At 44.5% G+C, this 13,542-nt stretch overlaps 1 protein-coding gene across 5 annotated transcripts in view; it reads left to right on the forward strand.

Annotated features, from left to right (window-relative positions):
• Positions 1-13,542, forward strand: part of kalrn.L (kalirin RhoGEF kinase L homeolog) — a 172,859-nt gene that overhangs the window by 75,480 nt on the left and 83,837 nt on the right. For 3 of the 5 annotated variants that reach the window (XM_041575441.1, XM_041575435.1, XM_041575437.1), the window contains exons 7-13: positions 1,260-1,451; positions 2,615-2,746; positions 3,368-3,598; positions 7,305-7,427; positions 8,692-8,883; positions 11,317-11,486; positions 11,703-11,913. In XM_041575441.1, the coding sequence (XP_041431375.1) occupies positions 1,260-1,451; positions 2,615-2,746; positions 3,368-3,598; positions 7,305-7,427; positions 8,692-8,883; positions 11,317-11,486; positions 11,703-11,913 (1,251 nt within the window). Of the gene's footprint in view, positions 1-1,259; positions 1,452-2,614; positions 2,747-3,367; positions 3,599-5,794; positions 5,813-7,304; positions 7,428-8,691; positions 8,884-11,316; positions 11,487-11,702; positions 11,914-13,542 lie in introns of those variants that run through there. The other 2 variants (XM_041575436.1, XM_041575438.1) reach the window with 2 other exon arrangements.

Raw genomic sequence — 13,542 nt, forward strand, 5'->3', positions numbered from 1 at the left:
CCTAGTAACCCGGCAATGGTTTGAATGAGGGACTGCAGAATAAGTGACAGGGTTTGTTCAATTTGCTGTGTTACAGTAAAGCATCCAAACCCAGTACATTTGTATGTGAGACCATTGGGTGCCATGTAACCACCACATGTATGCTGTCAGTGGTTTGTTCCAAAGCTAAATTTGGCACATGTCTAGTTGCATGTTACAGAACTCAGTATTCCTGCTCTGGTTTCCAGCTCACGGGTAAGTGATCTGTGCAGGTTTTCTTGGCTTCATTCAATAGGATCCTATTTCCTCCACTCCAAAATGAGTTTTCCAGCTGGGTGCCCCACATTATCAGGAAGCGGTATCAGAGTCTGTCTGGCAGCTCCTATCCTTCACTGCCACTTCCCCCCCTCCCCCGCGGGGAGCACTATGAACCGCCAGCCGGATTTTGATTGAAATGTTCACTGATACTGGGATATAATTAGGGGAAACATTTTTAGTATCATTGAATTCCATTCTTTGCTTGATTAATCTATTTTATTAAAGAAAACTGCTTGTCGGCCCCTAATGGGGAATTAATAGGAGTGGAATGAGGCTGCCTGTCAACTTTCACTGCTGCCCCCGAGCCATCCCTCTTTTCTCAAATGCAAAAACATCCCCAGGACTTTGCTCCATGCAAAGACTTGGTAATAAAGGAAAACATAGTTAAAATACACACTGTTCCCATGTGAAGGGCCCCAGAATGAGAAAAGAGGGGCTGGGTAGCACTCTGCATATGAGTTCATTTATTTTTATAGTATGTAGAAGGTTTTCTGTTATCTAAAGGCTTCCTAGTTTCTAGGGTTACTGACCCCTGTGGTTTGTACCTCTGAAATAAGGTTGAATAGGAGAGGAAATGAAAGAAGATAAACAGAACTATAGCAGTTTATCCCCATGGTAAATTTGTTTTCTGGTTGCCAGGTTAACTGGTTGTAGCAACCCAATGGCATTTTAAGTTTCACTTCAGAGAGGGGCAAAATAGAACCACAACTTCCAATTAATAAGAAAGAAGGACCGACTGTAAAGTTGTATAGATTTACTATATTATAGTAAAACTTCCCATTTGATATAGTTCTATACATGGCATTCTATTGTCTGTATATAAGAATTATTCATAATGATGCTCCTCTCCTAATTCCTGGCATGGGTGCTAGTGGTGGCCATTGTAGGTGGGTACTCCTATTATAGGAGGATCCCGCTTGTTCCAGGGTCCAATCTACCCTCTGCCATTTGTCTCATTACAGAATGCGTATGTAAACATAAACCGCATCATGTCGGTAGCGTCGCGGCTGAATGAGGCGGGTCACTATGCCTCGCAGCAGATTAAGCAGATCTCAGGGCAGCTGGACCAGGAGTGGAAAAGCTTTGCTGCTGCGCTGGATGAGAGGAGCACCATCCTTGCCATGTCTGCTGTGTTCCACCAGAAATCTGAACAGGTGAGACTTTACTTCCCACACCATTGGCTATGCCTGGCACACATATATGGGCACAAGATGGATACATTCAGTTGATTGTAGAGCCTAGTGAAAGCATGGAGATATTCCCCTGTTAGAGTGACAGACCCTATCAGGGCATTCAGATCTGTACTAGCTGGGGTCTGATCACTGTATCTTTGTTACAACAGATATAATGTCATGTTCCCTTTAAAGCCAGAGGAGTTTAAAGGAGCAGGAAAGATACAGAGGCATTTTATTGCCAATAGATTAACTGCAATTGTGCAAGCTAGAATGCTATATTTATTCTGTAGAATATTTTACCATACCTGAGTAAAAAGCTCTAGAAGCTCTCTGTTTGTTTAGGATAGCAGCTGCAGTATTAGCTTGGTGTGACATCACTTCATGCCTGAGTCTCTCCCTGCTCACTTATAGCTCTGGGCTCAGATTGCAGCAGAGAATAGAGGGGGGGAGGGGGCAAACTGAGCATGCACTTGCCCAGTGCAAGGAGGTTTAAGCTGAAGGCATAAAGTATGGTACAGAAGCCCATGTGTACACAATAGAAGGAAAGAAATGCAATGTTTCTTTTGACAGGAGACTCAGAGCAGCATTACTTTGAGGGTTTACTGGTGTATTTAGGTGGACCTTTCTGATAAGGCTTACTTAGTTTTAACCTTTCCTTCTCCTGTAAGGCCCATTATTGGCTGCATGATACAAACCTACATGACATTGTTATTTATGAGCTGTTTGACCTCATGGATATAAAGGGGAATAGAATCCTTTGGCTGATAGTTGAGTGATTCTTCCCGCTTGAATCACTATATTTTATCCCAGATGCGATTCCCGAGTACAAGCATCAGACACGGATCTGGCAGAGGAGCAGACGAGGGAGGCCGTCCCCGCAGCTGGGGGAGACAGAGACTTTGAAGCCCGGCCAGGGAACTGCAGCCTTAGAAATAATGATGTGGGAGGCTGGAGTCTCCTGCAGACACAGAGCTTGTTACATTGTATCAGAGCAGAGAATCAGCACTGCCTTTATATACAATTATATATATATAAATTTAATAACAAGACTATTCACAGCACAGAGTCAACTAGGGCTAACCAGAACCAGAACATGATTGGCTTACTGAAAATGACCAATAGCATTGTGCCCTTTTCTACAGTTCCTGTCAGGGGTAGACACATGGTGCAAGATGTGTAATGATGGAGGTCTTCCCTCTGAGATGCAGCAACTGGAGATGGCAATTCATCATCATCAGACTTTGTACGAGGAGGTAACTCAGGCCTACACTGAGGTGAGCGCCCACAGAGGGCCTATTCAGCTTTTATCTGTATATATATATATATATATATATATATATATATATATATATATATATATATATATATATATATATATACGTGAATGCATTTAGCAGTTTGATGAAAAGGATGCCCCTCTGTGATTAAATGATAGCAATGTGACTGCAGTACTCACTGGTATCTAGACCCTCCTGCTGTCCTTCCTGTCCCCCTTTATTCAATCACATTGCAGGATGGAATTTTAGTTTTAATTGTGTCTGTGCATGTAAATGAACCTCTGACATTCATTGAGACCCCTTCAACCGAAAAATGCATTATTATATCTGTCACAGCACAGGGACATTAAAGGGGATGAAAATTTTTTTCTGGTTCTGGCTACAATGTCAACTCTCCTTCAGCCATTTCCCAAAAAGTCTTTCATGCTTTTTCATAGCTCTGTTAATCTACTGCCTTCTGCTACATTATTTGAATAGTAACAACCAGCAGTGCAGAAAATAGAATGGGACAGACAGTTAAAATGCAATTTAAAGAATAAAGTGAACATGTCAGATGAATTGTGTTACTGTGAATTTGATAATGCTCCCCTGTGACTCCTGATGGCTCTATTCTTTTAGGTCAGCCAGGATGGAAAGGCCCTTTTAGATGTTCTCCAGCGGCCGGTGGGTCCAGGAAACTCAGAGTCACTCACGGCCACTGCCAATTACTCCAAGGCGGTGCATCAGGTCCTGGATGTGGTACACGAAGTGTTACACCACCAGCGCCGACTTGAGAGCATCTGGCAGCACCGAAAAGTCCGACTGCATCAGCGGCTGCAACTCTGCGTCTTCCAACAGGATGTTCAGCAGGTATGTTTTTCTATGTTCATGTATTTCCAATAGGCCAGCCGTCCTGTGTAGCTATATGCGTATATTATCATGAAGGTTTTAGTATTTCTGCCCCAAGTCTGGGGCTTGTCGACCAGTGCAGCCATCAGGGGGGGACAGGGGGGAGAGTTGTAGGGGGCCCGGCCACGCCACACTTACTTGATTAGCTGGGCCCCCCTGCTTTCTGAGAGCTGCCGACTTCGGGAAGGCAGGGCAGGAGCACAAGGGGAGGTATCTTCTGTCCAATACTTCCCCTTATTGGTCACTGAGTTTAAGTCCCGGTTGAGCTGCTCAGGGATTGGATAGCTGAGGTTTGAACGTCTCCTCCAGCTCATTCCATCACCATGCAGCTTTACCAGGACTTGAAATTCTGTGACCAATAAGGGAAGAAAATGCTGTCACTGGAAGAAGATGCAGCCACCTGTGCTCCCCACCTCCCTTCTGTAGTTGGCAGCTCACTGACAGCAGGTGGACCCCACTAATGAAGTAAGTGTAACATGGCAGGGCCCCCCTAAAGGTAACATTTGTGGTCCCTGTTGTGTGGTGGGGCCCTGGGCACCAATTTTTTTTTAAACTTCTGGGGGGGGCAAGTTTTTTTACATGGATGTTTTAAGGGGGGCTCTGGCCACCAATTTTCTTATAACGTGGGGGGGTTTCTGGCCACCAATTTTTTTCCCCATGTGGGGTCTTAGCCACCAATATTATTTAATGGGGGGGCCCTGACCACAAGTGTTTTTTTTAATGGGGGGGCCCTGACCACAAATGTTTTTTTCAATGAGGGGGCCCTGACAACCAATATTTTTTTATTAACATGTGTGAACCCTAGCCACCAATGTTTTTTTTTTTTACTGTAGGGTGGGGAGGGCAGACCTGTAGGGCTTTTGGTGGGCGCAGCCTAGGGGGCCCAGGAAATTTTGTTGTATGGGGCCCTGCTATTTCTGATGGCTGCCCTGTTGTTGGCTAATATGGCAAATAAAGCATCTTTGGAACTAAAGGGCTGAATCTGAAAGTTGAACTCCATTATAGACATTAAATATTTGGCTACTCGGCCCTGAGCATAAAATTTGTCGTGACTCTTGATTCTGACGAATTCGCTTTTGTGGAGGAAAATACCATTTTCTTTGAACATGACCTTTGCAGACGCTATTGATTATCTGGCACGACTCCATTGCCAAAAATCCGCTGATAGATTTAGGGGAATGGCAAGGGAGCAGAATTTTACGTTTCACAACAGTTATCCAGCACTCTGTATGCTAAATAGTCTTTTGACTTTATTGGGTGCACGCAACCAAGTATGTTCACCTTTACCTCCATTCAATATATACACGAATTGCAGCACTCCAATTTTGGTATTAAAACCGCTTTTATTCCAACAATAGCATAGGAGCAGAATTTTATGCAGCCTGATGTGTACAGCTGCTTGTTATTCTCACATCTACGTCATAGCCATGATTGTGGCTTAAAGATTCTATTGTCCCAACCACAGATTTATATAGAATTTTGGACTCCTTATCTGGCATTCCTGTATATGAAACACTAAAACTGAAGTCCGGGGGGGGCACAACTTGCCCGCGTCTGCTCCAGAGCTGGGAGTTTGCAGGATTTGGGAACAGGTTGCTCTCTCCTTCCCCGTTTCTTCCTTTCTTGTGACCTGGATCTAAAGGAAGGATGAGGAAGCAGAGAATGTGGGAGTTTGTAGCTCTAAAAGTGCAGCCTCTCCTGCCCAGTTAGCTACTGTATGATCCAAAATGTCCAGTGGTTTCTTTGTAACACAAGAGAGTTCAGTTCTGTTTCAGTTGGTCACATATTTCATTCATTTGGCAAGGGGTCACAGAAACTAGTGCAGTTTGCAGCATGCATCTGAATGAATTGATTATTAGCCATGCAGGTTGTTCACTCTATGTCTGGGGTTTAAAGGGGCCAGGTGCTGAATAATAAACACAGGGAATCAGAGAAGCGCAGGTTTTGTGCCCGTATCCCAGTGTTCCGGCCCAGACATGGCTCAGAGCTGTTACCCCCCTCTAGTGATGAAACTCTGCAACTGCAGCATCTGCAGACTTTGTTTTACAGTCGCCATGGCAACTATAAATACCTTGACATTCTCTATTCGTTCATTCAGCCGTGACTGTACCCTTTATTAACCTTATCCTGTCTGGACTCAACCCTTCCATAAAAGGCAAAGATGCATTTACATGCGTGAGTATTATTAAAGGGAAAGTGCACCAGAAGTGACTCCGGTTGGGACCAGACAGCAGATATAAAAATAAGATATTTGCCCTATGCCCATTAGAACCTTAAAGTGGCCCTGCCCTCATGTCTCAATCTTACGCTGTGGGTGCTTGTATGCCCAGTTCTTCTCACCTACAACTTCTGCAGTTGCCCATATTTCCCCACGTATATAAAACACTTCCCGTAGCCATCTATCCAATGTGGGGAACCAGTCCCCCATGGCCCTAGTGCGAGAAAACTACAGCAGATCTGCCCAGACCCCTTCTTTTCCCAGCTGGAGGATTAACCCAGTGATGCTTGGATGCTTTGCCACTAGCAGTTGCTGCACATTCTGCCTTGTTCTTATTTAATGATAAGAATAGAAGCTGCTCTTCTTGGCTCAGTTATCAGTGACCTGGTCCTGGAGCCTGATTGAGTTGTTCCATTATCTGTGATCACTGAACCCCCCATCCCCTTCACCGATCACACTGAGCCTCTCAGAACAAGGGCCCCAGAGAGCTGACTCTTTTGTTTGTCACAGACCCCAGAAGGCAGTGGGGCTGGAGCGCTTTCTATCTGCTGTCAACAGCCAAGGCGTCTCCCTCCCACCCAGATAATAGCTTTCCCTTTTATTTATCCCCCCCCCCCAGCACCTGAGGGAGCCAGTAATGCACTTCCTTGGCTTTCTGCTGCATTGATCGCAGGAAGGTCCGGTGCAAATTACTGGCCATTTGGGAGGCTATCAGATATTATGTAAGGCGTGGAGGGAGTGTGTAGCGCAGATAAGGGAGGATCTTGATAAAGCCAGTGGGGGCCCAGGGCAAAATAGAGAGTGTGGGGCAATTTTTATCTATCCTGTCACTGAACTACATCTCCCAACATTTCCCTCACTATATCATCTCGCCTAACTATATACACTATCCCAGATTTACAGACACTTCATCTGATACCATCTTGCCTTTTTATATACACCATTTCACATTAACATTTCCTTCCATTTATTAGGAGATGTTTCAACCCCCACATATGAGAAGGGGCCCCAGATGTATAACACAAGGCACTATCTGTTGTGCCCTGCCGACCATCTGTTTGCTAATTACCTGTCGCCCTGTATATTGCACTCAAGGGAGACTTATCGTTTCCAGTATGCCCAGAATAAGGATCATCTGTACTATTGTCAGTTTATATTTGAGTGTTTGCTTTATTGGTTTAACCACCTCTCCTGGGAGGCTGATCCATGCAGTTCTATAAACTAGTATGGAATGTGATGTGCCACACAGCCCTGGGAAATATGTTATTTCCCTGTAAAGACAAGCGTTTTACTTCATTCTCTGGCCACTGGGGGTGCTGTTTCATAAAATGCCCCTAGAGGACAAGCTTCCCCAGCTGATATGAATAAACACATACAAGCAAATAAATAGGGCTGCCCATATGTTTTACTGATGTACATGATGTGGGTGACCCATTTGTGTTCTGGCAGGTGCTGGACTGGATTGAGAATCACGGAGAGGCATTTCTGAGCAAACACACGGGCGTTGGCAAATCCTTGCACCGGGCACGTGCCCTGCAGAAGAGACATGATGACTTTGAAGAAGTAGCACAGGTATGGATTGAGTGGCACATGTGAGTTATTTGGGGGGCACAGTAATGATGGGACAATAGGTTCAGGCTGAGTATGGGATGTTGCTCTCAGGTCCAGTGTTCAGTATCCAAGACTGGAATGCTGGGAATTGTAGTTGTATAAGAGCAGGAGGGTTCTGTTTATATGTATGATGCCTGTCTGGTTATAACCCATTAGTTGCCTTTGAACTACGGCTATCAGTGATTGCTGGGAGTTGAAGTCAGCCAGAGGGTCACATGCCCCAGGCACATACACAGCCCTATGACATGCCATATATCTATAGATTCATTATGCTTGCCCTTTAAAAAGGGTTTTGCTCTGTGTCTCATAAACTGAGCAGGTGTATTATAATTTTGCACCATAATCTCTCCTTGCACTGAAACAGTTCAATATTTATGCTGCCCAGTGAATGTGCCAGGCTCTTTCCCCCTTTCCTTGCTTCCCGAGGATTGTCCCTGAGGGTCTTACACAAACTATGAAAGAGTTACATCTGTCATTAACTGCTGTAGTCTTACAAATGACATGGGGGAGTTGGGTGGAAGGATGCAGTTGCCGTGGCAACCTCCCATAGCAGCTAAGCATCACATGACCCACCAACGCGTTTCCCCCCACCCCAAGCCCACTTCATGTGCTGTCAGATTGTAATAGCAGATTAGTCATATAATGACTGCTCCCAGCTGTATAATGGGAGGGCTCAGTATGCTCCCCTGTGCTACCCTTTCCTCATGGACACCAAGTGCATGAGCCATTAGCAGTGGAGGGATGGTGGGTATGATGTGGGCATAAACACAAATTATGCCAATGTGAAATAGATACATTGCTCATCCTATTAACTACTTACCTGCTGTCATCCCATCCATTGTTATATTATACACCTGAGGCTCTGCATAATGCTTGGTACCAAACCATCCATTTAATTACTGGCTCTTATAATATGTGTCTTGTACAGAGTTCAAATGGTTTCAGCACATATCCAGATATTAAAGGGTAAGTTAACTTCATCAACAACTTTTAGTATACAGTATTATGTAGTGTAGCATCCTGGGGGGGGGGGCTCAGTGCCACCAAGGTCGGTTCCCACGTTTATTACACCACTGGTGTCTTCATGGAGGTGAGTGCAAAGTAACAGTTCCTCCCATAGGCTGGAGGCACTCAGATTTAGGCTGCTGCTTGTGTTACAATGCGCACCCCATACACATATACCTGTGTGACTTATTTGCCTATGGGGTCCATTCCTCTCCGGCAGAACACATACACCAATGCAGACAAGCTCCTGGAGGCGGCAGAACAACTCGCCCAGACGGGAGAGTGTGATCCAGAGGAGATTTACAAAGCAGCGCGGCACCTGGAGGTGCGAATCCAGGATTTCGTGCGCAGGGTGGAGCAGAGGAAACTTCTCCTGGATATGTCAGTCTCTTTCCACAGTCACACAAAGGAGGTAGGAGGGAGAAGGGCTTAGGGCTTAATTATGGATGCAAGCGCAAAGTGCAAAGCAGATGGCAGTTTGTTTGGTGACTGCACAATTATCACCACAGTTCCTGGGTTCCCTAGCACCCATATGTGATCTCGTGCTCTGTTAATCAGAGCAGGCTGCAGGTTCATTGACACTCTCCACAATTTGCTAGGAGCATGCATAAGTGCCCATATACCTTTAGTGAATATGCTCAATGTGGGCTCAGTTTTGCTTTCATGCTAATGCTTTGCACTTTACTTCATGAATGAGCCCTGCTATGTTTGCATCAGTGAATATATCCAGCTGTCTGCACTGTGTCTTGCACTATATGTGTGTTCACACTCTCACATAAAGCCACCTTGTATATAGGAATATTAACATGTGGTCACTAGGCTCTGTGTGCTTGTGGGGAGCTGTTGCTGCTCTGTGCATGCTTGTGCAAAGCACTAATCTATTTTATGCAGCTGTAGCTTGTTGCTTTGCTACTAATGTAACCATTCTTATACAGTATAATATGTGCTTTGAACTTCTACCTACATTCTGCCCCACAATGGGCTTGAGGTATGTTGGGGCCCCAGAATCTGCATTGTCATTAGTGTTTACCATGATGGCTCAGACTCAGTCTTTGAGTGCACGCTGAGAGAGAGAGGGCTGCTAGCGGGACAATATATCAGTCGAATGACAAGACTTTCCCAGTGATAAAATGTCGTCCTTCATTGAATCTGCTGCTACTGCACAGAACCTGTCACTCCCTCTCTCTGTGAGCCGCGCAGGGATAAACGAGTTCTGTCTCCCTCGGGTAATGAGCATCGTTCTACCTTGTGATGAAAGATGATTCCAAGGCAAGGAGGAAACGCTAAATCTTACTCCACAATTGCAACTCAAGCTCATTGTGAGGCCTTAGCAAGAAGCTGGGCCAAACTGTGCTGATCCACCTTAGCCTACAACTAAATTACATTGGAGTGGGGCTGATGAAGCAATTGCTTGATAGGTTTTCTGTAAATGTATAGGCCCCAGACATGGACCAAGAATTGATGAACTGAGTTGCTATGGGATTCGATAATATTTGTTGGACCTCCTGTTCAGTCCCAGTGTGTTAGCTCCTAGACAAAACCTTCCTCAGAGAGAAAATATGGGCCTTTGCAAGTACTGGGCAATTCTTAAGAGGTGAGAAATATAGAGGAGAGAAGATGGGGGGAGAGTAAGGCCAAACAGTTGGGGCGATTAGAAATGAAAGAAATGGTATGGGGAAAAAGTATTTGAAAAGTAGCGCCAAGGAGAAAAGGAAATAAGAGGGGATGAGACACAGGAGAATAGAGGAGAATGTAAAGGGAGAGTGTGTATAAGAGACAAATGGGGATGAGAAGAGAAATATTGATGGGGGATAGAAGAGTGAGGTTGGGAGGAGTAAGGCCAAATAGTTTGGGGGGAAAATAGAAAAGGAAAAGAGAAGAGATGGGAGACAGAACGGAAAGGGGATTAGGGAGTAGAGAGACAGAAGGGGAGAGATAAGGGAGGACGGGGGAGAATAGGAAAGAGTAGGACATGAGAGACCGAAGGAAAGAGGAGAAGTGAAAGGGGGTTAGGGAGTAGATTTACAGAAGAAAGGAGAGATGAGAAATATAGAAGGAAAGAGAAGAGGGAGGATGGGGAAAGAAGAAAATAATGGCAGAGAATAGAAAAGATGAATGAAGTTAGTGGGTGATAGTTAGTGGGTGCTTTACTGGGGGGGGGACAGAGCACATCATCTGTTTCTACTGATCAGTTTTATGGGGATACACTGTGAGTTTTGCCCTGCTGTACACTAAAGCTGACAGTTAAGATGGAATATTTTGGCACATCACAAGCAAGACTCCGACAAAGAAAACTACAACAGTAACAGAATTTGCTACTGCAGATCTTTCCGGGGCAGTAATGCCGTCTTGTAATTGCCAGAGAGTTCTAGAAACTCTACTAATTTAAGTTAATTGCACTAAACTGTGAAATGAGATTTTATTGTGGTTAAATCAAGTGGAATAATGAGGACATTATCACTTATAGTTGGTTTCATTTAATGAGACATCTTAGCACAGAAAGGGACGGCTTGAAGGTCACTGCGTTTTTCTATCACAAAATCAGTGACAGTATCAAGGGGGCAGGGAGAATCAAATCTCTCACCTTAGTACTTATCCAGACACATAGTTCTGATTTTCCATGCTCCTGGGTTGTTCTCTTTCCCATGGTCAGTTACCATTCTCCATCTGAAACTTTCACCCTGCTTGACTAGCAGTAGTTGTCTAGAAATGTCGATGAAGCAATGGCTTCTCCCTATTCTACTTTTTCATTTAGTTCTTCTGCTCCTGCTTGGCCCCTATCTGTAGATCATTTAATCTTAATCCTAATGTTCACCTACCTGTGTATCTGCCCCTCTGTTCCTAGCTGTGGACGTGGATGGAAGACCTACAGAAGGAGCTCCTAGAAGACGTGTGCGCGGATTCAGTGGATGCTGTGCAGGAGCTCATTAAACAGTTTCAGCAGCAACAAACGGCCACACTTGACGGGACTCTGAATGTCATCAAAGAGGGAGAAGACCTCATCCAGCAACTCAGGTGAGTCCATGCTCAGACTTGGCTTTAGATACCTTGTTGCCTTTCTCCATATTGAAGTTCCCAGGGGACTCTTAGCCTTTCATGCTTTACAGATAAAATATGAGTGGAGGGGGGCTTTTTTTATTGTGGGGCATATTTCACAAAGTGACTTGGGGACCCCCAAGTTCATTGAGCCATGTCAATGAGATATTTGCATGTGTAGATTTTTGCTTGCAGCCCTCAGCCCTCTGCCATGTTGCGTTCTGCGTACAGGGACTCCGCGGTCTCCAGCAATAAGTCTCCCCACAACAGCTCCATCAGTCACATTGAGTCGGTTCTTCAGCAGTTGGACGAGGCCCAGGTGCAAATGGAAGAGCTGTTTCATGAGAGGAAGATCAAGCTGGACATCTTCCTGCAGCTGAGGATCTTTGAGCAATACACCATTGAGGTAAAGGGGGGGTTCCTTGAAACTCATACATACTTAGGTACAGAGCCCTTGCTGCTCCTGCGCTGCTCTCTTTCCCATGATCAGGCAGTGTGTTTGCATTGGATGCAACTGAAATGTTTTCCCATTTAGTGGCCACAAACTTCAATCAGCATATTTTACACTTACCATATAGATCAATACATTGGGCATCACTTCCTTAGTTGGATCTAAGCTTTATCTTTCTGTTAAGCCACGGGAAAGAAAGCAACCAAGGAGTAAAAAGAACAAGCAATTATGATTCTGGTTACCCCAGGCAAAACTAATCACAAACAGAATCTGTGCTGGCACTGTAGTAAATAACCACTAAGGGCACTTTAAAAAAAATTTCGAAGTGAATTATAAGACCTTCCTATACACAGATACACTATAACATCAATTCTTACCCCGTTACACACACAAATACACTGTAACACGTTACACACACAAATACACTGTAACATTCATTCTTACCCTGTAACACACACAGATACACTGTAACATGTAGCAGTGCAATACGCATGACCCAGATGATGCTGCACAGAACCTCCCAGTTTACTCCCACCAGCTTCACTCTAATTAATTGGATATGTTTCTGTTCTTTGGATTTTATTGCACATGTTCTTAATGAGACTCATAAATCTTTGCCTCCCAGTGGGGCAGGTGAGGACATGGTGACCCTGAGCACTGCGTCCTCAGAGAGCCCCTGGCTTGCAGACACCGGCTGGGCCTTTATGGCTCATTGTATTTATTTAAATGATGCCAGTAAATGTGCTCTGATGTAGCAACTTCCTCTGGAGAAAACTGCATGCAGATTATAGACATGACTTGTTACAGCTGAGAGTCATCTGTGAGTTCTGGGCATGATCTTTATATAAGTTTGGGGCGGTCATAAGAACAGTTATTAGGCTTTTCACTAGTTACCCCTGGTATAGCAGAATAACTGTTACCCGACTGTTTCTATATATCTGTAACCTTGTTATGAGCTTAGGGGGCCCAACCTGAAGGCCAGTTAAGGTGAGGTTTGGGTGAGTGTTTATTTGTGCACTGGTTACCCCTGGAACTATAGCAGGGTTACTGTTACCCCAAGTCTAGCCTGAAGGCCAGTTAAGGTGAGGTTTGGGTGAGTGCTTATTTGTTCCCTGGGTACCCCTGGAACCATAGCAGGGTGACTGTTACCCCATGTCGACTCTCTCTCTATATATATATATATATCTGTGTGAGATTTGGGGTGAACTAAATATAACTAATGTAAACCCTAGTATAAGGAATATAGCAACTGCAATGTTAATGACTAGGATAAGAAACCTTTTAACAGGTCAGAGGTGTGATATAAAGTGTAAGCTCTTTAGGCAAGTGTGATGGTACACTATATTTACAGCATAAAGTTAAGCAATGCAGTGGATTTGGCTATGGAAATGAAACCTAAGTATGAGGAAAGATTATCTCAATTGAAGGCTCCAGACAGGAAAAATCTATTGCTTTAAGATTATGGGCAAAATTCAATTATTGGTGGAAACATTTTTCATCTTATAAATTCCTCTCATGTTCAGCAGAGAATTCTGAGAGATTTTCTTGTAAATCCCCTGTTTGGCACCCTGTGCCATTTCCAGT

This window comes from Xenopus laevis, chromosome 9_10L (genome assembly GCF_017654675.1).
Source record: "Xenopus laevis strain J_2021 chromosome 9_10L, Xenopus_laevis_v10.1, whole genome shotgun sequence".
In the NCBI taxonomy this organism is placed as follows: domain Eukaryota; kingdom Metazoa; phylum Chordata; class Amphibia; order Anura; family Pipidae; genus Xenopus; species Xenopus laevis.